The 22,879-nt window shown below is 52.5% G+C and overlaps 1 protein-coding gene across 2 annotated transcripts in view; it reads left to right on the forward strand.

Annotated features, from left to right (window-relative positions):
• LOC144730297 (sodium-dependent neutral amino acid transporter B(0)AT1-like) overlaps window positions 1-22,879 on the forward strand; it is a 164,893-nt gene that overhangs the window by 102,471 nt on the left and 39,543 nt on the right. For both annotated transcript variants that reach the window (XM_078610997.1, XM_078611006.1), the window contains 2 exons: window positions 1,586-1,696; window positions 14,758-14,870. In XM_078610997.1, the coding sequence (XP_078467123.1) occupies window positions 1,586-1,696; window positions 14,758-14,870 (224 nt within the window). The remainder of the gene's footprint in view (window positions 1-1,585; window positions 1,697-14,757; window positions 14,871-22,879) is intronic.

The raw sequence follows: 22,879 nt of genomic DNA on the forward strand, positions 1-22,879 counted from the left end.
CGCTATTAATGATTTATTATTTGCTACCTGCGAATTGATGTTAAATCAGTTTGAGTCGACGAGGCTGGCCTATTCTACCACCCCTGAATCTATTCTCTATTTATCGGCTATGATCCTACTTTTACCTCCTTACTCACCGTTAAGTGTCCACGGCGGTCCGCTGATCCTTGTGCTAACAGCGTACCTCGGTGCGTCGCACGGACGTCCGGGTCGCTGGCTGGAGCTGCGTCTGGTCGCCTGGCGCTGGAGTAAGAGAACCCGATCTCTCCTTTGCCCCCCTTTTTATCCTCCCTACATCAAAGGGATGCGGCTCCGTGCCGGACGGTGGCCCTCAGCTTTTCCTTAACAATGGGCTCGCGTCCTCTAGCACGCGCACCGCGGTTCCGGGCGCCTGTGATATGCTAATCAATGTGCGGCGTTGCGCGGCGTAAATTCTAATTAATCCCTTTCCCTCCCTAACAATGGTGCCTGCGCGCTCAAGCGTAATTATCCCAACCATCCGTGACTATGCGCAAGAGCCCCTGCGGTCCCGCTACTCATGCTGTCCCGTCCCTCCCCTGCTTGCCCCGTCGACACGTGGGTGGTGTGTGTGGGGGATGCGCTTCAACCGCGGTGGCCGAATGCCCCTCGCTGCGGCCATGCCATCTTAAGGCAGGTCGCAGCGCCGCGGTGCAACGTAGCGTCGGGGGAGGCCGTCCAATTCCCTGATCGCCGGAAACCGTGAGAGTTAATCCCGATAAGGGTTTCTCGGATAAAAACCGGTCGATCAGGTGACCTTCCCTTCCAGCTCTATGGGGGGGGGGGGAAATGCGTGCGGGTGTGTTCATGTGAGGTGAGGTGAGGGGGACGAGGGGTTGGCTCCGTTGCTTGGGGGTGGCGAGGTCGGGGGTGGGGTGCCTGCTGAACGGCTTCGTTGCGGCGGCATCACAAGACACATAGATTCACGTAGATTCACGCAGAGGCCGGCCCATAGACTTGCATGAACCCGAGATGTTATCTCTCTCGCCTGGTATGCAGGAGGTCGTGCATTCGATCCCAATCCTGACGCTTGTATATTTGGAGTTTTCATGTCTCCCCCTGTGGTGACTCGGGATTTTTCTCCAGGTTCTCCAGTTTATCACTACACATTTAGAATCAACTTGCGTTTAGGGTATTTGGCTGCAATAAATTTGAAAATTATAAGCCACTTCGTTGACCTATCATTTGTGACCAAGTTGCTTCTAAAAAAGAGCCACTGCACATAGCTCAGTGGGCTTTACCTGGTCGTAGGTTGTCACCTCACACATGAAACCCATAGACTAGCACGGATGCATAGATGCACAGGGAGACATGCAGACTCACAGAGACCCTTAGACTATTGCAGATATCAATAGATCCCCCCAGAGACCCATATTCTCGCGGAGATATACTCGTATTTTGAACTTCTATTTGCACCATACGTAGACAACTGTGATAATCCGACTCACACAAAGAAGAGCATACTTGCAGAGACCCACAGATTCAAACTGAGAAACAAGAGACTCACGCAATAAGAGACCCATAGACTCGCGTATGGATATTGGATTTTAGGTGATGTTGTGTTCAGGCGGTGTACGTGACGGCCACGTTCCCCTACGTGATTCTGCTGTGCTTCCTGGTGAGGGGACTCACACTGGAGGGAGCGACTGACGGACTCGCGTACCTCTTTACTCCCAAGGTGAGTCTCCGTTTTTGTAGAGACAAATCACATTTTGAGGTTGGAGTTACGGTGCGAGTTAGAGTGAGCCGCGCTTTGTGGTTGTTTCTGTTTTTAATTATTATCTTCGACTACACTAGTTAGTATGGTGCCGAATAAGGTTAATAGACTACGCATTTATCGATGCCCATATGGACACTTGTAGAGGCATCGATTGTTATGTTACTTTAAGAAGGAGTTTGGTCACCATGACCTACTACTGTGCCCATCCACCACTGGAGCCAAGCATTTAAAAAAAATCAATATGAACCCGGTCTATAGCACAAGTCGCGACGCAGGTAAAGAAATTCCGTGTACCTTAGTCCCAAACTCTGAACACCTGAGTTTAAAACCAGGGGAAAGGAGCCATGCACTTTTAAATAATCAAGATTGAAAACTCGTCTTTTTTATTATATATTTTTGTGTTTAGTTTGTTGTCCTTCCGATTAGCATATTTGGCTATGTACAATGCAAAATAAGTTCAACATACATACAGTACTAAAGTACCAGTGGGGACATACGTACATAGGTAGTGACTGCTGTTGTATCTATGCCCTGTTTTTCAAAAATTTATATTAAGAATAAAACATTTTTTTACATAGATATTTTTTTAAATTAAATAATGAAAACAGCCTCTACTCCTTACAAGTGTAATGTAGTAACTCGGCGGGAGACGACTTCACGGGTAACACACTCTTTATTTTATCAAACTTGGTTACAGGTGACTAACACCTACTTTGTATCTCGGGTGACAAACACCCACTTAGCTACTTGGCGACTAACGCCCACTGAGCTACTCGGATGACCCACATCCACTTAGTACTCGGGTGACAAACACCCACTTAGCTACTTGGCGACTAACGCCCACTGAGCTACTCGGATGACCAACATCCACTTAGTACTCGGGTGACAAACACCCACTTAGCTACTTGGCGACTAACGCCCACTGAGCTACTCGGATGACCAACATCCTCTTAGCTACTTGGCGACTAACGCCACTGAGCTACTCGGATGACCAACATCCACTTAGTACTCGGGTGACAAACACCCACTTAGCTACTTGGCGACTAACGCCCACTGAGCTACTCGGATGACCAACATCCACTTAGCTACTCGGCGACTAACGCCACTGAGCTACTCGGATGACCAACATCCACTTAGCTACTCGGCGACTAACGCCACTGAGCTACTCGGCTTCACTAGGTCTTCAGCTCCGTCTCCGGGTCTTCAACTGGGTAACTCTCCCCGAGTGCTCTCGCGCGTCCCCCTTTATACCCCACCTGCGGACGTCGCTGCGAGCCCCCACTTATTCGACCAATCGCCGGGCGCTGGCTACGATCCTCTTTTCCCACATCTCATCGTGCCTCACCACTCACTCCGCGCCGCCCCGTCATCTGTCACTCCCGGCGCGCGCGTCCACACCACGCCCACAACGCGTGCCCAACCCCGCACCCCGCGCCGCCCCGTGATCCATCACTGTCACAGTCGGCGCACGTCAATACCACCACTACATCACCCCCTACCACATAGCTCGCAGCCGCCCCGGCTGCTATAAAAATATACAAACCCCCCCTGTGTGCCCCGTAACACAACACAACAACAAGAACAACAACCATCCGCAACCCTCAACCAATGCCACCGCGACAATAGAACAATATATACAAACCGGCGAGTGACAATAGCAATGTGTATGCAAAAAAAATAAATGGAAAAATTTTTTTTTTCTTTCGACTCGTGCAGTGTCCCCTTTTCTTCCGAGCGTCCCTACAACGGGACATTACCCCGGCAGAGGGGAACACCGGGCGAGCTCGGTGTAGAGCAAAAAAAACCGTCTTCATGAAAATTGTTGAGACCTAGCCCGAGTCCGCCTTGCCGGTCCGTCGTACGGCACCAGACGCGGTTGAACGTCCGGTGGTGCCGGCGGTTCAGGAAGACATCGGCCAGGCATCGAGGACTCGTGCGTGCCCCGGGGTTCAGGCTCCCGACGGTCAGCAGCCGTCAAGCCCGAGGCACCTGGGGGTGGGTCAGGTGGAGACACGTGAGGAGCAGCCTGCGACACCTCCCTCCCCGAGTCGACGGTCACATCACACGCCCGGTCGTCACGGCACAGAACGGGGTCACACGGTGCCGCATAGGGCTTCAGTCGGGAGGGGTGCACATACCAACGGCGTTTCCCCCATTTAATCTGTATACTCTGGGGTCGTGCAACCCGCACAATTTCCACCGGTCCCCTCCAAGGTCTCAACAACTTGGGGGACGTAGCCAACGGTGCATGTGGACAATGCAGCCAGGCCTTATCGCCTGGTTTCCAATCATGCGTATGCACCCTCCGCTCATGCAATTTCTCGTTTGCAATTTGCCGCGACCGCGAATTCAACCTTGCCGCCTCCCGCGCTTCAGTCAATTTGGCGATATTAAATTTGATGTGGTCTGCCAATTTAGATTTTGCACGTGGCTGGGAAATCCCCAGTTGGACGTCCATGGCCGGATCGGCCTCCCGCCCATACATAAGAAAAAATGGGGAAAACCCCGTCGCCGCGTGAGGGGCCATTCGATAGGCCGCGAGTACCCCCGGCACCTGTAAGTCCCAATCAACCTGATCGTCGCAGACCTGTTGGCACAACATAGACGTAATCGTCCTGTTCAGACGCTCAACCATCCCGTCAGTCTGCGGGTGGTAGGGGGAAGTACGCACTTTCTTTGTACCCAACAGGTCGCACACCTCGCGCAACAAAACGCTCGAAAAATTCTTCCCTTGATCCGTCAGCAAGCGTTCGGGGGCGCCCTTGTCCAACACATAACCCTGGACAAAGGCGTCCGCCACCGCCGCAGCCGACTGGTTGGCGAGCGGCCATGCCATAGGCCATCGGGTGAAGTATTCCACGCCAACCAGCAGGAACCTATTTCCCCTTGGTGTAACCGGAAAGGGCCCCAAGATGTCCAACGCTACCAATTCGTTTATACGCGAAACCTGAATGGATTGCAGCGGTGGATTAGCTGCCAATGGTGGCGGTTTCCTTTTGGCGCACCCTACGCATCCCTTAAGAATATTCGCCACGTCGTTACCCATCCCCGGCCAATAATAGTCTCGCTGGATTAGGGCGAGCGTTTTGTGAAAACCCAGATGCATGAGCCGTTCATGAGCTGCCAGAACAACCCTACCCCGCATAGCAACAGGCACAACGAGCACGTGACGCCGGGACATGTTGTCCCACCTCATCAAAAGGCCCTGTCTGCACACCCAGGAACCGACCCGCGCCTCCCCTTCTTCGGGAGCGCCAACTTTCCGACGCAGCGTAAGTAGGGAGCTGTCGGACATCTGGAGGCGGCCCCACTCAATGAGGGGCAACGACAACAGCGAATCCCTCCCCGAGGGGGCGTCCTCTCCCGGGGTGTCAGTGGCGGCGAGCGCAACTCCCGGGGTGCCGGCGACCGGGGGTTTGCACCGCGCTGATCCCAACAAACATGTGCAGTCCGTGCACGGCGGCAACCGCGACAAGGCGTCCGCGTTTGAGTGCCGCAACCCCTTTCGGTAAATCGTCGTGAATTGGTAGTCTTGAAGGACCTCCAACCATCGGGACAATTGGCCCGATGGCTGTGCCACGCGCATAGCGTATTGTAGAGCCGCATGGTCCGTCCGGACCGTAAAATGACGGCCGTAAAGATACGGCCTGAATTGCTGTGTAAAAACCACAATGGCTAACAATTCACGACGAGTTACGCAATAGCGTTGTTCTGCGGGGGAAAGAACCCTACTACCGTAGGCGACCACCCGTTCAACCCCCCCGACCACCTGTGAGAGCACCCCCCCGATACCCGTATTGCTGGCGTCCGTGTCAAGCAAAAACGGTTGTGTGAAATCGGGGTAACACAAGGGGGGAGCCTGCACCAAAGCGTCACGGAGGGAGCAGAACGCAGCCTCCTCTTCCGCCCCCCAGTGAAACCTCACACCCTTAGCCGTCAAAGCGTGCAGGGGCTTGGCTATGGTGGCAAATTGCTTGACAAAACGACGGTAATAGGAGGCAAAACCAATGAAACTACGAACCTCCGTGACCGAGGTTGGCGTTGGCCATGAGCTGACGCAATGCGTCTTAGCAGGGTCCGTCGAGATCCCTGAACGACTCACGATATGGCCCAAATACCTGACCGATTCCCGAAGCAGAAAACATTTAGCCGGTTTAAATTTAAGCTTAGCGGAACGCATCCTGAGGAACACCGCTCTCAGTCGCTGAAGGTGCTCCTCGAAAGTCCGACTAAAGACGATAATATCGTCAAGATAAATCAAACAGGTATCCCATTGGAGCCCCGACAAAACCAATTCCATGAGTCTCTGGAACGTGGCGGGAGCGGAATGTAAGCCCATGGGCAAACGGTTGAATTCAAATAGGCCCCCAGGTGTTCGGAAAGCAGTTTTAGGTTTAGACTCGTTATCGAGTGGCAATTGCCAAAATCCAGAAAGCAGATCGAGTGTGGAAAAAAACTGCGCTCCCGCCAAGGCATCCAGCGACTCATCCATCCTGGGGAGCGGATACGCATCCGCCATCGAGATTTTGTTTAAGCGGCGGAAATCGACACAAAACCGCAAGGACCCGTCCTGTTTCTTTACTAGGACAATAGGAGCACCCCACGGACTAGAAGAGGGCGAAATGATATCTGCCGCCAACATATCATTAACCGCCGATTGCACATGTTCCTTCTCGGCCGGGCTGAGCCGGAAGGGATTCTGACGAATAGGGGCCGCGTCCCCTGTAGCTATGTGGTGGCGCAACAGGTCAGTGCAGCCGATATCGTACTTATGTTTGCTGAACACGTCAGCAAACTCGATGAGCAAACCCCGCAATGCTCCCAATTGCACCCCGGACAAGTTATCTGAACCCGCACACAGCGAGTCCAACCACTCAGTCCCCTCATCACTATGAGGATGCGACTCGACAGTGAAATCTGCTTGAGCCACGAGCCGTTCCTCAACGGGTAGCGGCGCGGCGTGAGCCAGCACCGTTCCCTGCGCAATTACGGCCGGCCGCGACCCCGTATTCAGGACCATTACGAACGGCTCACTGTCCCCTCTCACCATGGTTTGAGCAACCGCTAAGTCGAGGCCCTTACTGGCTCTGTTTGACGGCCCCAACAGCACCCCCTGTGCCTCCGCACCCACCTCGAGTGGCTTCCTGAACCGAAGGGGTACTAACATTTGCGATCCCGGGGGCACCCGTACAGTGTGAGTCGCCAGCGCCTGCACCGTCGCACAAACCGTGCGCACTTTGGTAGGGCTCGACAAGAAGGCAACCCGCCGACCTGACGGAAGCTCTATGCAGGCCTGATCTATAAGAATTTTGATGGGCATTTTTGACAAAAAGTCCGTACCTAGCAAACAGGGAACGGCCAGCGATGATGATACAAAAATAGGGCCCGCTAATTTAATGTCACCAATACAAATAGTCGCCCGAATCTGGCCGATGATCCCCAGGGATCCCCCATTCGCCGCATAAAATGGCACGTCTACCGGCAGAAGGGGTCTACTTTGGACGGGAAGAATGTTATAAATAAGGTCCGAGATGATGGTGGCCGACGCACCCGTGTCAACAAGCACCCGGACCTCAACCCCGTCAATGAACCCCGTTACCACGGACGACCCGGCCGACGCAGCCACGATCCTGTGGGCCAATTCGGACCACTCGACTGCTTGCGGGCCGCGTACGGACCCCCCTCGCCGAATTGAACCCCCGGCACCCAGCCGCGAACCCCCCACCGCGAAGCGGCGACCCGAATGTGCCGTGTTTGTGGACCGAACGTGTGAGGTGCCGCGACTTGCCGGGTTTTGTTGGGATGACTTGTGGCCCTGGTCGTCGTCCCGACGTGGTCCTGCGGCGCGCTGACGCGGGGCCCGGCACCCGGCTGCGACGTGACCCCGAAGGCCGCAGTTGTAGCAGACGACGGACGTCGTAGGTTTCGGTTGCTCCAGCTTGCGGGGCGAACGTGTGGGCGAACGACCTCCCGTTCTCCACTCCCCCGGACGCGATGCAGCGAAGGCCTGCTCCTGCACCGCAGCTGGCTGAGGTTCGGCGATCGTGGCGGCCAGTGCCGCGTTCCCCGGCCATTTGCAGACGACCCCCGGCTTGCGTTTGAGGACCTCGTACGCGTGAATGCTCGTGGCGATCGCCAGGGAGCAGATCTCCATCTCGTCTGCCACGTTGATGGGGACCCCCAACTCGTGGGCCAACACCAGCAGCTGCTCCGTCACCATGGCGTCCTTCCCCTCCTTATCCATGCGGGGAAAAGCTGCGTCCGCCAAGGCGAGTAGTGCCGTGCGGTAGGCTAGCGTCGTTTCCCCAGCCACCTTCCGCCGATCGTAGAACTGGTGGCGACACGTGGAGGGCGGCCCGAACACCTTCGCCATCAGGTGTAGTGCGGCCTGGAGCGTAGAGCGGGACGACCTTGCAGCAGATGTGAAGGCTGCAAGCGCGTCGTCGTCAAGCATCGCTGGCAACGCACGCAGGGCAGTGGTGTCGGACCACCCCGACATCTCCTGATGAGCGAGGAACCTTCGTTGGAAGGCTCCCCAGTCGCCCCCATCCGCCTTGAACGCCGACAGCGCGGGCAATCTTTGCTGGAGGACCCGATCGTCGTCGACGTCGGAGAGATTTTCCCGCGCTCCGCTGGAGTTGTGTAAAATGTCGGCTCGGTTGTCAGGCGCAAAATGGAGGGCTCCGGCGCGCTCTGATGACGTGGGCTGCGCTGCGCGGAGGTGTCCGGCCACGTGGCGTCCGTGTTTCCCGCCAATCAATGGCGGCTCCTCAAAAACGGCGGGAACTTCCAGACTTTTGGCGCGAAGCGCCTTTTGGCGGGATCCCGCCAGCCTCGCTCCTTCCTCCAACCCCGCAGCCGTTTTCCCGCCCGCTGGAACGGAGATCTCGGCCAAGATTGCAGCGGCGGCGAGCAGCAACTCCGCCAACCGGGAGTGCGCGTCCTGGAGGCTGGTGTCGGAGGCAAGCGGAGCGTCGGCCATCACCGCGAAGTGCTGCATCGGCGGCAACTCCTCGTCCTCTACTCCCGAGGTCGGTGTCCCCGGTACGCCGTCGTCATCCCGACCTCGCTCGTGGGTACGGGTAGTCTTCCTTGTGTCCATACTTCTTGAAGACAGGTTTACTTCTGACGCCAGTTGTAATGTAGTAACTCGGCGGGAGACGACTTCACGGGTAACACACTCTTTATTTTATCAAACTTGGTTACAGGTGACTAACACCTACTTTGTATCTCGGGTGACAAACACCCACTTAGCTACTTGGCGACTAACGCCACTGAGCTACTCGGATGACCAACATCCACTTAGCTACTCGGCGACTAACGCCACTGAGCTACTCGGATGACCAACATCCACTTAGCTACTCGGCGACTAACGCCACTGAGCTACTCGGCTTCACTAGGTCTTCAGCTCCGTCTCCGGGTCTTCAACTGGGTAACTCTCCCCGAGTGCTCTCGCGCGTCCCCCTTTATACCCCACCTGCGGACGTCGCTGCGAGCCCCCACTTATTCGACCAATCGCCACGCGCTGGCTACGATCCTCTTTTCCCACATCTCATCGTGCCTCACCACTCACTCCGCGCCGCCCCGTCATCTGTCACTCCCGGCGCGCGCGTCCACACCACGCCCACAACGCGTGCCCAACCCCGCACCCCGCGCCGCCCCGTGATCCATCACTGTCACAGTCGGCGCACGTCAATACCACCACTACACAAGCACACCAGGAATCTGTGAAACGGGGAGGGCCATTAAGTGGCAAGATTTCAGAGCACAGAAAGGTCAGAGACATCCAGATGGACAAAAGGTCGATGGCCTAACCTTCCCAAGACGTCTGGAGATGCACGGATAAGGTGCAGAGCAGAGAAAAACAACTATTGTAACTCGCGTTTTCTTTAACGTTTTCCTTTACGAAAAGTAGAAACTTAACAAAAATAATTAACCAGCAAACAATAGGGGCTTGTTATTAGATATTCCCTTATATTACTCGTATTCACCGCTTATATATTATTTTGTATTGTATGTTTCTATCTACATGACCTTCCTAAAAACTAAAGAATACGAATTCCAGAAAGCTTAAGTGGAAACTTTGTTACACTTAACCTCAGGACATTAAAATATAACTCAGAATAAAACACCATTCCCTGGAGACAAACGCATAACCAAACTTGGCAAAGCCCTCAAAATAATGATGTAACGAGGATCATTACGAATATTCATTAAACATAGACCGAATAATAACCACGAGATACTAAGACCGAGGGATACTCATAAGAAATATCAAGAATAAATGTAACACACAGGACCACATAAATGTATTGCATAAATCTCCTCGGCCACCTTTGTCTTCCAACGATTTGGCACAAACACATACCAGCCTGAATACGTATTGGGGGTCTGGCCTCGGAATGACCCACTCAGAGGGAGGAGGGGTCAAAGGGTCGCGAGGGGGGGGGGTCTGTGCTGGCATAGCTGGGACGTCTGTTTTTCAGTTGTTGTTTCTCTCGCAAGAGATGCGCAGAGGGGAGGGGTTCACGTTTTTTAGTTTAAGCACAAGCGCACATCACGAATGAGCAGTCTGGTTCGAGTCGCGCTCAGTCTTGCAACTCGGCTTGCGACGCGGCGTTGCGACGGGGCTCGCAAGGGAGCTGGGGCGGATCGTGCCTCGAAGAGAGATGGAACGAGGAGGGGTCGTTCGAGTCGCAGAAGTCTGAGTTCAACCTGGATCGAGGCTGGGTTTCAGCCGTGCTCCGGCTGGCGGAGCGTCGTGAGGGAGCAAACACCGATACCGATGGCAGGTGTCGCTTCTCGCAGAACGAAGTGTTGAGGTGTGGTTAAGTGCAAGTGAAGCTGGCAGCTGCACGAACAAAGGAAAGCACGGAGAAGAGAGAGTGACGAATGACAACCAGCAATCAACCTGTAGGAAGGGCGGAAATCGCCAAGCGTCGACCAAGTGAGCATCGAAAAGGACGAGCAGCAGCGGATGAGCAACACGAGCCATCGTTCATCGCCAGAGCACTCCAAGCCGGTGAGCGCGCACAGCCGCGTCGTCCAGAGCCTGAGCCAACACAGCCAGTAAGGGCGAGTGTCCATGTGAAGTTGGCAGCGATCAAGGAGAGAGCGACGACGATATCATCGCACACCGCCGAAGGCGAGCATCGTGCCGACTCAACAATCATCCAGCAATGGAGAAGCCTGGAGCTGCCACCAAGAGAGAGAAAGCGCCATCGAATGCGCCGTGTGTTTGATACACACACACCGACCAACACCCAGTGAGAACAGACAAGACGTCCAGTAGCGACGACGGAATCATTGCGCACCACGTCGGCGAGCGTCGTGCCAACTCGTCATCGAGCAGTGGAGAGAGAGAGCGCACGAGCAGAGACACGCCCGAGTGAGGGAGCAGCACGGGCTCGCTGCGGCCACGCCCAAGCGAGAAGGAATCTCTGGCCACTGGTTGTATCCTCCCCCACCCCACAAGCTCCGACACAGCGCCCTGCCTCTACTTAAAATATTAATTATCAAGGGAACAATACAACGCACATACAACACGCACACGAATAAGACTTTCAAAAAGTTATCTTTGCGTTTCAAAAAGGGTTGCCATTTCAAGATGGTGCGTTCAATATTAACTGATCGTGCAAAGCAGTTGCTGCCGTCGAGTTACATGAATAAGAATGTTTTAGTCATTTATTTTCGTTAATTGCATAATCTTGCCGATTAATCTAATGACATATACTTTTGCCTTTGCATCTTAGAGGTCATATGTTTGTTTAGAATTAAAATTGCTTAACACCAAGTGTTCGAGTGCTTCTTTCCCAGTCCATGCAAAACTGTCTTATTCATAAGAACTGTTACCTGCGATGAGATATGAACTTGGAGACCTAACATAACACAACATAAGCACACTAGGATAATCAATAAATGGTTAATCAAAGATAATCATTTTATCCTGATTGATACAACTCTGGATAACGAAGCTAAGCCTAATTATCATAATTGCACACATTAACATAATCGCAAGCATTCGCATAAATTACTACGATTATCTCAGTGATTATCATAATTTATGCATATAATTACACACATTAACATAATGTATGCGCTTTACGCATTTTTTAAAATTGTATTGATTTTAATTATTTTTATCAAAATTTCATAATCCGACATATACAACACTGCACCGTTCCCGTTTCATTGCAATGTGCACTGATGCATAAGTTATTGAGGGTAATATTGCCAAACAAAGTAAAGATTGATAATTACCAGTACGACAAAACTACAGTACCAGTTCCAACCATTACAAAAGAACGCTGCCAACACCCAAGCCTCTCAGAAAAGTAGTCTATTACGAGCTAGACTCCTTGCTTTATAGGGAGTAGTCAGTCACAAGCTAGACTCCTCATGTTATAGCGAGCAGGCCGTCACAAGCTAGACTCCTCGTTTTAAAGCTTTCGTGACTGCAGGGATTCATCTTCTTGGTTCTTTCGGTAAAGTCACGTAGAAGGTAAGTAATAAAATAATAATAAAACATAATAAAATAATTGTGTTTCATTCTTCACCTGAGGACGGCTGCTTGCATTGTGGCCGAAACGTCGTGAGAATTATTTTATTATGTTTTATTTTTATTATTTTATTACTTCCCTTCTACGTGACTTTACCGAAAGAACCAAGAAGATAGACTCCTCGTGTTATAGCGAGCAGGCCGTCACAAGCTAGACTCCTCACGTTATAGTGAGCAGCCCGTCACACGCTAGACTCCTTGCATTATAGTGAGTAGTCTTGTCACATGCTAGGCTCCTCATCTTTAAGGGAGTAATCTGTCATGAGCTAGACTCATGTCATGGCGAGTAGTCAGTCACGCGTTAGACTCCACACGTTATAGCGAGCAATCCATCACGTGCTAGGCTCCTTGTGTTATCGCGAGTAGTCCGTCACATGCAAGAATCCTCTCGTTAGGGCAAATAGACCATCACACGCTAGACTGCTCTCATTATAGCGAGTAGTCCGTCACACGCTAGACTCCTTGCATTATAGCGAGCATTCTGTCACATGCTAAACTTTTTGCGTTATAGCGTGTAGTCTGTCACTCACTCGTCTCCTTGCATTATAGCGAGTAGTCCGTCACAAGCTAGACTCGCCACATTCTAGCAAGTTGTCCGTCATGCACTAGACTCCTCGTTTTGTGGCAAATAGTCTGTCACGCACTAGACTGCTCTCATTGTAGTGAGTAGTCCGTCACGTGCTAGACTCCTCACGTTATAGTGAATAATCTGTCATGCGCTAGACTCCTCGTGTTATAGCGAGCAGTCCATAACATGCTAGACTCCTCGCGTTATCGCGGGTCGTCCATCACACGCTATGCTCCTCACATTATAGAGTAGTTCGTCAGACACCAATTTCCTCGCGCTATAGCGAGCAATCCACCACTCCATAGACTCCTCGTGTTATAGCAAATAGTCCATCACAGTCTAGACTCCTGACATTATAGCGAGCAGTCTGTCACGTGTAACGGGTTCCGGAGACACTTGTAGAGGTAACTTCTTTATTACAATCCAACACTCCAACACTCCAACACTCCAACTCTCCAACAGTCCTGATACTCTGTTACAGCCTAGGTACACAGCCTAGGTACACAGCCTAGATACACTACTCTGGCTACGCTCTGGAACTCGCCCTCACAAGGTCGTAGAGTCGGGAGTTCCAGAGTCCCACCACTGGCCCTCACAGCGTCCCAGGGTTCTCAGATGGCTGGTCTTGGGTCTTGGGTCTTGAGCTACAACTGCCCCTCACAACTGGCCCTGATCGTCCAGGGAGCTCCCCTTTTATGCCTAGTTCCCAACGAGGGGTGGGGCCGTGTGCGCCCCCAGATATCCCACAGAGCACACACAGCCCCCCCCCCCCCCCCCCCCGTTGGTGACGCCAAGGGGCTTAAGCGCCTGGGCCGCCCGGGAACCCAACGCCTGGCGCCAAGAGGCTTAAGCGTCTGGGCCGCCTGGGAACCCAGCGCCAAGGGGCCCAAGCGCTTGGGCCGCCCAGGGTCCCAGAGCCCCCCAGCAGCCCCTCCCCTCCCATGTCACTACACATGCTAGACTCCTCGCATTATAGCCAGTAGTCCGTCACATGCTATACTCCTCTCGTTAAAGAGAGTAGTCCATTACACACTAGATTCCTCACATTATGGCAAATAGTCCATCACACACTAAACTGCTCTCGTTATAGTGAGTAGTCCGTCAAGCGCTAGACTCCTCGAGGTATAGGGAGTAGTCTGTCAAATTCTAGACTCCTTGCATTATAGCGAGTAGTCTGTCATGAGATAGACTCCTTTTGTTATAGCGAGTAGTTCGTCACGTGCTAGACTCCTCGCGTTATAGCGAGTAGTTTGTCCTGTGCTAGACTCTTCATATTATAGCAAGTAGTCCGTCTGTATGAACCCTTTCTGAGACAACTCCAAGTTGCAGGGTGGGTGTCCCGTTCACCGTAGCACCGTTGTTTTTAAAGACATTCTATTCACCGTATCAAACTGTAGCGACACAACCCCCACACTCTACGATAGCTGGCGCCAAACTCTGCCACACGTCCTCCCCCTTGTGGGAGCCTCTACTTCATTCACAGGGGCTATTCGAGATCCCATTACCTAATTCGCAAGAATAGTAGACCCTTTCGTTGCCAGCACCATGTTGCAAATTTGAATAAGACCCATAAATTCACACTGAGACCCATAGAGTTGCACAGAAACCTATAACCTTACACAAGGACTAATACACTCACACAGGGACCCATAGACTCACATAACCCATAGACTAACACAAAGAACCACAGACACACAGATACCCATGAAGTTACACAGAGACAAATATATTGTCTGTGTCTCCTAAAAAATTTTGAGATGCAGTTTGCGTGTCAAACGAAATATTATCACCGTAGGTAATTTGGTTGACCGAAACCAGGGCATCGATCACCTTCTAAGCTGTGTTCATCCTCATTTATCTCTGTCTCTCTTCCACTCCCCATCTCTCCCTTAGTTGGAGGTTCTGAAGAACCCACGCGTCTGGCTCGATGCGAGCACACAGATATTCTACTCCCTGGGTCTCGGCTTTGGAGGAATGATGGCGTTCTCCAGCTACAACCCCATAGAGTGCAGGCTCACATACAGACCCACAGCCTCGCACTGAGACCCCCACAGACTCTCTCAGAGACTCGAACACTCACCCCGGGAGACCGACAGAGTTGCTCAGAGACTCACACTCTCATAAAGGCTCGCAGTGAGACCCGTAGACTCACACAGGAGACACACAGGAGATCCACAGAGTTGCACGATGTCACGTGGTCTCACACAGGAGACACAAACTCTCCTAGTTACATATATATGTTGCATGTACATATGTTAAACTTCATTCACACCGTACGTAGCCAACCATGCTAATCGAAGGTGCGGGACGGACAACAATCTAAAAACAAAAAGCAGTTCTATTAAAATTAGAGGCGTAGTGTCGTTATTTTTAAAGACAGCGTACTCAGCAGAGAACTGTAGCGACACGACGGCCACACTCTACTATAGCTGGCGCCAAACTGTGCCACACGTCCTCCCGCATGGCCTTATGGGAGCCTTGGTACCGATAAAGTTAATTTGTATTAATGTTTATTTTCTGGTTTCGTTTAGATGATTATGTACACGTACATCATCAGACCAGGAAAGGGTTGTTCGATAACACCTTCATATGTATAGGATGTCACAGCTTGGGCAAAGGTTGGTCGTTGGCTCCTAACTGCATGACTGCTGCTGCCTTCCTTCCCGCATGTGGATCCTCCTCCTGATGCCGCTCAGTCGTCATCTCTCTCCCTTTATTCATGAGAGCGAATCCTGAAGGGAGGGGACTTCAGAGTTACAGCGTTCAAGTTTTACAGAGTTTTTGAATTACAGTGTTACAGCAATACAGATTCTTTGGTTATTTCGGTAAAGTCACGTAGATAGAAAGATCATAAAAATGAAGTGAATAAAACAATAAAAACAAAATAACACTAATGTAGACTGTAGCCTGGTTCTGAATCGGAGTGAGTGTACTGGCAGTCTATAACGTGGACTGTAGCCTGGTTACTAAGTTTTAGTGAGTGTACTGGCACTCTATAATGTAGACTGTAGCCTGGTTCTTAACCTTGGTGAGTGTACTGGCAGTCTATAATGTAGACTGTAGCAATGGTTATTAAACTGAGTGAGCGCACTCGCAGTCTATAATGTAGACTTTTTATGGTTGTTTCAGTAATAAAGATAAAATATGAATAAAAACAAAAACCACGACGTTTCGATCGCAACACAAGCGGTCATCAGGAAAAGGGGGGTTAGCCTCTAAAGGCAGACTGTTTATAAATGTTTAGAGATAGGCGTAGCCCAAATGTGTCAGCAGCATGGGCTGGGCAGCTAATGTTAATGTAGGAGAAAACGAGTAGGTCTACACCAATCAAAGGGCTGCCAGGCAACCATTGCACCTTGCTCCACACACCCACACTGCTGACGGTGGAGGTTGACAAGAAAACACAAATCAAGTCATGACCCAAAGTGGTTGATGACATATTTTCAATGATTGCTGAGCTTATAACCATCCTCTCGGTTGAAATTGTGTCTGTATATATGGATGGCTTCATGAACCAATCTTTGTTGATAGCCAGTAGGCTTGCAAAGTACCATCGTCTTAGAGAAATAAATTTCGCGTTAGCCAGCCGCATTAAAATAATAATCAGCCACGGCAGAAGTATTGATCCTACCTTGTTTCAAATCTGCCTTATGCTCACGAACATGTCGCTTAGATTCCCAAATGTAACTACTGCCGCAGATACAGCTTAGTTTGTAGACACCGGGATATTGCATGTCAGGAATCTTGTCCTTCACAGATGGGATCAGATCACACATTTTACGTACTGTGTTAATTCGGACCTGGATCTTGTGTTCATGATTTTGGAAATATTTTTAGTTACCCCTGCTATGTATGGCAAGGTGATGGTTTTGATTGTATCCTCAGATGGCTCCTTCCTCACGGTTGGGGTAATGGCTTTGCAGATTGTGTAGTCAGAATATCCATTCGCCTTGAGAGCTTGGTATACGTGTTTGAGTTCACTGGTTAGGTGTTCATGGTCGGAGATACATTGGGCTCTTTGGTGTAGCGTTTTGATGAGGGAATAATTCTGGGATGGATGGTGGTGGGAATCAGGTTTTAGGTAGGCGTCAGTATGGGTTACTTTCCTGTAGACAGGTCTCTTTTTGATTAGGATATCCAAGAAAGGTAGCATGCCATTTTTTCTACCTCCATGGTGAATTTGATGACTGGGTGTATGGAATTTATGTGATTGAGGAATTGGTTCAGAGCCACTCGGCCATGTGGCCAGATGACAAACGTGTCATCCACGTACCTCTTCCACAACGACGGGCGTAGAGTGGATGCCTAGATGGCGTCCGTCTCAAATTTTTCCATTAAAATATTGTCTACAACCAGAGATAAGGGAGAACCCATTGGGGTGCCTTCAGTTTGTTTGTATAATGTTCCATTCCAGGTGAAGTATGTATTGGTGAGGCAGTGTCTCACCAGGTCCGGTACATCAGCATTCAATCCTTGTTGGACCAAATTTTCATTGATTGCAATGGTATCGGGCACAGGAACCTTGGTGAATAAGGAAACTACATCTAAACTAACGAGAAAATCACCTGGGGACAGTGATATGTCTTTAATTGATGATACCAGGTGAGCTGAGTTAAGTACAGAAGAGATTGTCTTACCAGTGAATGGCTGCAAGGTCTCAGATAGATATCGGGCCAGTTTATAGGTGGGTGAGCCAATGGTGGAGACCATGGGACGAAGGGGTGTACCTTCTTTATGGATTTTTGGCATGCTATATAATCTGGGTGTTCTAGCAGCAGAAGGTTTTAAGGAAAACCGTTTGGTCTGTTCAATTAATGAAGCTGAATCAGTGATTATACGGTTCGTTTTTGTAACGAGGCTGTCGGTTGGATCTCTTTTAATTTTTGTGTAGCTACCATCATTAAGTAGGTCCTTAACTTTGTTATTGTACACGGTTTTGGCCATGACCGTGGCATTTCCCTTGTCGGTTGAGAGGATGACGATCTTATCCCTCTTTTTCAATTTAAATAATGCAAAATGCTCATCCTTACTGATGTTACTGACTGTTATCTTAGCGCTTTTGAGGGTTGCAGCTATTTCAAATCTTGTCACGTCTGCAGGGATGTGTCCCACACCCTTAAGAGGTACATCGACATGGGCAATAATGACATCCACTGCGAAGTTCAACCCTTTAGCCAAAACCGACTTTAGACTATTGGAAAATGGACTATTACTCAGATTAATAACAACCTTGTCAACGTATAACTTTTTAACATGATGATCTGGTTTCTTCTTGGAAAGGAAGTTGAACATGGAAATCAGGTTATCTTTACATTTAGCTGACATTGTAGCAGATGATGAAGCAGTCATGTTATCTACATGTTCCCAATCAAATGTAGGCATTTTTTCTGTCAATGTTAAGTGTTATATCAAGAGTGTCTTGTCTATGTAAAGGAGAGCCGACACAAGATTGCAGGGGTTTCGTCTTTTAATCCTTTTCTCCCATCCACACCTGTCCCCAGCCGTCCCAATCTCGTTCCCGCCAAAGGCCCCCTCTTCCCGCCTGTTCTCCCCTTATATCCCCTCGATCACCCCTCCCACTAACCCTCCTATTGGTGGGAATCCTTCCCCTAACACCCCTACATCACCCCCCCCCCCGGAGAAAAAAAACCGTCCTCGGTTCTGCCTCCCCCATGGACCATTTAAGTCTCCCCATGCCTCCCCCCACTGACAGTGACGACAGCCCTTAACCCCCCCACAACCATACAATGCAATATAACACAACAAAATCAATTGCGCGGCCTGCCCAGATCTCCAGCCAGCGTCCCGTAACAGCCCGGACATCCACAGGCAGCAGATGACCGTGGCGGCCCCCTCCTTCGAAAGCCCTCTCGTCGCGGTCCCTGGTTCGGTGGTGCCGGTGTCGCCTTGCCTGGCGCCACTGTCTCTCCGGTCCCCGCTCGTGCCGCCGCTCCATCAGGCCTCACATGGGGTGCTGTAGGTGACAAGGGAACACAGGGCACCGAACCCCCTGCCGGTCGGCGCGTGGTGGTCGGCGACCTTGGCCTGGGTATGGATGATGATGATGATGTTGGCAGTGATGTTGGTGGTGATGTTGGTGAAGATGACGGTGGAGAGATGTGTGGCTTAAGGCGGGTGGGGTGTACAAATCATCGTCGCTTACCCAGTTGGATCTGGATGCACTGCGGTCGGAGTGCTTTAATGACCTCGACCGGCCCTTTCCAGGGTCGGTGCAGCTTTGGTGAGAGGCCAACCGGCACCTGAGGACAGTGTAGCCATGCCTGGTCCCCGACTTTAAAGGGCTTGGCTGTCACTGTCCTCTCCCGTATCCATACATTACTCTCTTGGCTCGTGGCCGATGCGGCCTCGGCTGCTTGGCGGGCCTCTCTCAAATAAATGAGGGAGGTCTTTAGTGCCTTCGGCCATGCGTCGGCTCTTGCGGGAATGTCCGTCAGCTGCACCTCAATAGGCGGAACAGGATCCCGTCCGTACATCAGGAAAAACGGCGAGAACCCCGTCGCCGCGTGCGGGGCCACCCTGTATGCCGCTAAGACCGAGGGAATGTGGAGGTCCCAGTCGGAATGGTTTTCGTCCACCACTTGGGACAGCATGGCCGCTATGGTGCGGTTAAGCCGCTCTACCATCCCATTGGTCTGGGGATGATACGGAGATGTTCGGACCTTTTTAATGCCCAGGATAGAGCAGACGTCCTTCAACAGCTGTGAGGAGAAATTCTTGCCCTGATCCGTGAACAACCGCTCCGGTGCCCCCTTATCAAGGACATAGCCTCCCACGAAGGCATCGGCGATGGTCTGTGCCGTTTGGTCCGGGAGGGCCCACGCCATCGGCCACCTCGTGCAGTACTCGACTCCGACCAACAGGTATTTATTTCCCCGTGGCGTGACCGGCATTGGTCCCAGGATGTCCAACGCAACCAATTCGTTGACCCTGGTCACCGTGATGGGCTGTAGGGGCGCCCGGCTTACCCGGGGTGGCGGCTTTCGCCGCGCACATTCGACACAGGTAGCGACCCATCGATGCACGTCAGCAGTCATACCTTGCCAAAAGTAATGTGTACAGTGTCTTCCGCCCCGCCAGGTGCAGCAGCTGGCGACCGTGTACCAATTGTTGACGCAGCAACTCCAGAACTACCAGGCATCGCTGGCGCCCTGTCGGGTCCCATCGCATGAGGAGGTCCTCCCATACGATGTACTCCTCCCCCCCAGCCTCTGCTGAGGCACGTAGCGTTCGCAGTGGGGCTTCCTCCAGCTGTAGCCATCTCCAATCGTCCAAGGTCAGCCCAAGGTCATGGTCGATCAGCTGGACCTCACCCTGTGCGCCCTCCGCCGTGCGTACGGGAGCGATGACCGTCCCCTCCGGCCTCGCCTCCTTGCAGCGTGCCCCGCCTGTGGTGCATGCACAAGGGCCCTGGGGCGCCAGTCGGGACAATGCGTCTGCGTTGGCGTGTCTGGTCCCTTTGCGATGCACTACTTGGTACCTGTACTCCTGCAGGCGCTCTATCCATCTGGCCAGCTGGCCCGAAGGCTGGTCGATGCGGAGCGAATACTGCAAGGCCGCGTGGTCAGTGCGGACCGTAAATTTGTGACCATACAGGTAGGGTCGGAATTGCTGCACGAAGTGAACGACTGCCAGAAGTTCCCTACGTGTGACGCAGTAGTGCTGCTCCGCTGATGAAAGCACGCGACTACCGTAGGCGATAACCACCTCCCGACCGTGCTGGACTTGCGACAAAACACTGCCGATGCCCACATCGCTGGCGTCCGTGTCCAGGATAAAGGGAAGGCCAAAATCCGGAAAGGCCAATGGTGGTGCATCTGTCAGACGTGAGCGCAGCTGCTGGAATGCCTCTTCCTCCAGAAACGAAACCCACAAACCGGCGTACCTCTGGAACCGTTGTGGGAACAGCCCAGGCCCTCACGCAGGCCATCTTTTCCGGGTCTGTAGCCACTCCAGACTCACTGACGACGTGGCCCAAGTAGCGTACCGACGACTGCATAAGGTGGCACTTCGACGGCTTGAGCTTCAAGTTCGCGTTCCGGAACCGCAGGAATACCTGACGTAATCGGTCAATGTGTTCCTCGAATTATCGGCTGAAGACAATGACGTCATCCAGGTAGATGAGGCACGTTTCCCATTGGAGGCCTGCTAAGGCCAACTCCATTATGCGTTGGAACGTTGCCGGCGCAGTCTGGAGGCCCATAGGCAGGCAGTTGAACTCGAACAGGCCCTGTGGTGTCCGGAACGCTGTTTTAGGCCGGGAGTCTGCGTCTAGTGGGACCTGCCAGAACCCGGACAATAAATCCAGCGTACTGAAAAATTTTGCTCCCACCAGTGCATCCAATGAGTCGTCGATACGTGGTAGGGGATATGCGTCGGCCAGCGTGACGGCATTGAGGCGTCGGAAGTCCACACAGAATCTCAGTGACCCGTCTGACTTCTTGACTAGGACCACCGGTGCCCCCCAGGGACTCGAGGATGGAGAAATTATGTCGGCCCGCAGCATCTCCTGCACCGCTTGTTGAATGTGCCCTTATTCCATTGGGCTCATTCTATATGTGTTTTGGCGCAGGGGTGCAGCATCTCCCGTGTTAATGTGGTGCTGCGACAGATTTGTGCGCCCTAGGTCGAACGGTCCCCGGCTTAACACGTCCGAGAACTCATGCAATAACGAGTGCAGCTGCTGTTTCTGGTCAGGCGGCAATCCCGGCTCAGGCCCCGCCAGCTGGTCCATCCACGATTCGGCCCCTCTGTCCTCGGACTGGCTGATGCTGCCTACAAGCTCGGGCTCTGTCCCTGGGGCTCCTAGTGACAAGGGACTAACGTGGGCCAGAACTGTTCCCTCCTGCACCGTCGCTGTTCTATCGGAGGTGTTCAGCACCTGAATGAACAGATGCTGGTTCCTCTGTACAATAGTTGCGGCTCCCACCAGCGCATGGCGATCCATGGCAGCTGACGTCGGAGACACCAGGATGGGTGAGTCTGGTCGGGCTGTCACGAGGGGGGACTGATATTGCAGCGGAATTAGCATCTGGGCTGCCGGGGGAATGGAGACAGACTTACTGACCAGAGCCTGCACGTAGGGTACACCCCGGCTGGCCCCCTCCGCCTTTAGGAAATGGAGATGCGTTCCCTGGACTTCCACCCGCCCATTGGCCAGATCGATTTTCATTGGCATCCGCCTCAGAAAGTCCGTCCCCAACAGGCAGGGTACGGGCAACGTTGCGGAGACAAGGATGGGTCCTGCTACCGAAAGCTGCCCAATCTGTATCGGGGCTTCAACCTGGCCCAGGAAGCCCATGCTGCCTCCATTTGCTGCAATGAACGTTGTCTTGACGGGGACTAAAGGTCGGATTTTATCCGGCAGCATCTCGTGCATGGTGCTCGAGATGATCGTGGCTGATGCCCCCGTATCCACTAAGATACGTGCCGACACTCCCGCGATTTCACCGACCAGGACCGAGGTTCCTGACGTGGCCGCTACCACCCGCCTTGCCAGCTTCCTCCATTGTGTGGCTGAGTCCGGCCACTGACCAGGCGGCGTCTCGTTATCCTGTGGTGCAAGGTGAGATGATGGGAGATGGATGTGAATGGACCGAAGATGGGGTTCCTCCCTTTGGAGTGCGTCGCAGCAGGGTGAACACGCCCTTGTTACATAGTGTGGGCTTCCCCCTGGGTTGCGGGCTGGTCTCTCTATGTGGTGCAAATTGCTCCCCCTTGGTGACGTAGGATGGGCCCCCCTTGTGGTGTGGGGGGGGGCCCCCCCATTGTAGGGGGCGGTGGGGACTGGGGGGTGGGCCTTCCCGTGAGCCCCTCCCTTCTCCCCTCCCTTTCCTTTGTCACGGGGGCGTGGTCCCCCTGGTTCTGTCTCGCTCTGCCGCAAAGCGGTGGTGAGGCGGGCCGTGGAACTGCTCCAGGGGGCAATGTCAATTTTGTGTGCTGCCTCAGCACAAGGGCCGTTGCCCCTGGCAACTCGCCGGCGTCGCAGGTAACTGGT

The sequence above is a fragment of the Lampetra planeri genome, chromosome 2, assembly GCF_965212315.1.
Source record: "Lampetra planeri chromosome 2, kcLamPlan1.2.h2, whole genome shotgun sequence".
NCBI lineage: Eukaryota > Metazoa > Chordata > Hyperoartia > Petromyzontiformes > Petromyzontidae > Lampetra > Lampetra planeri.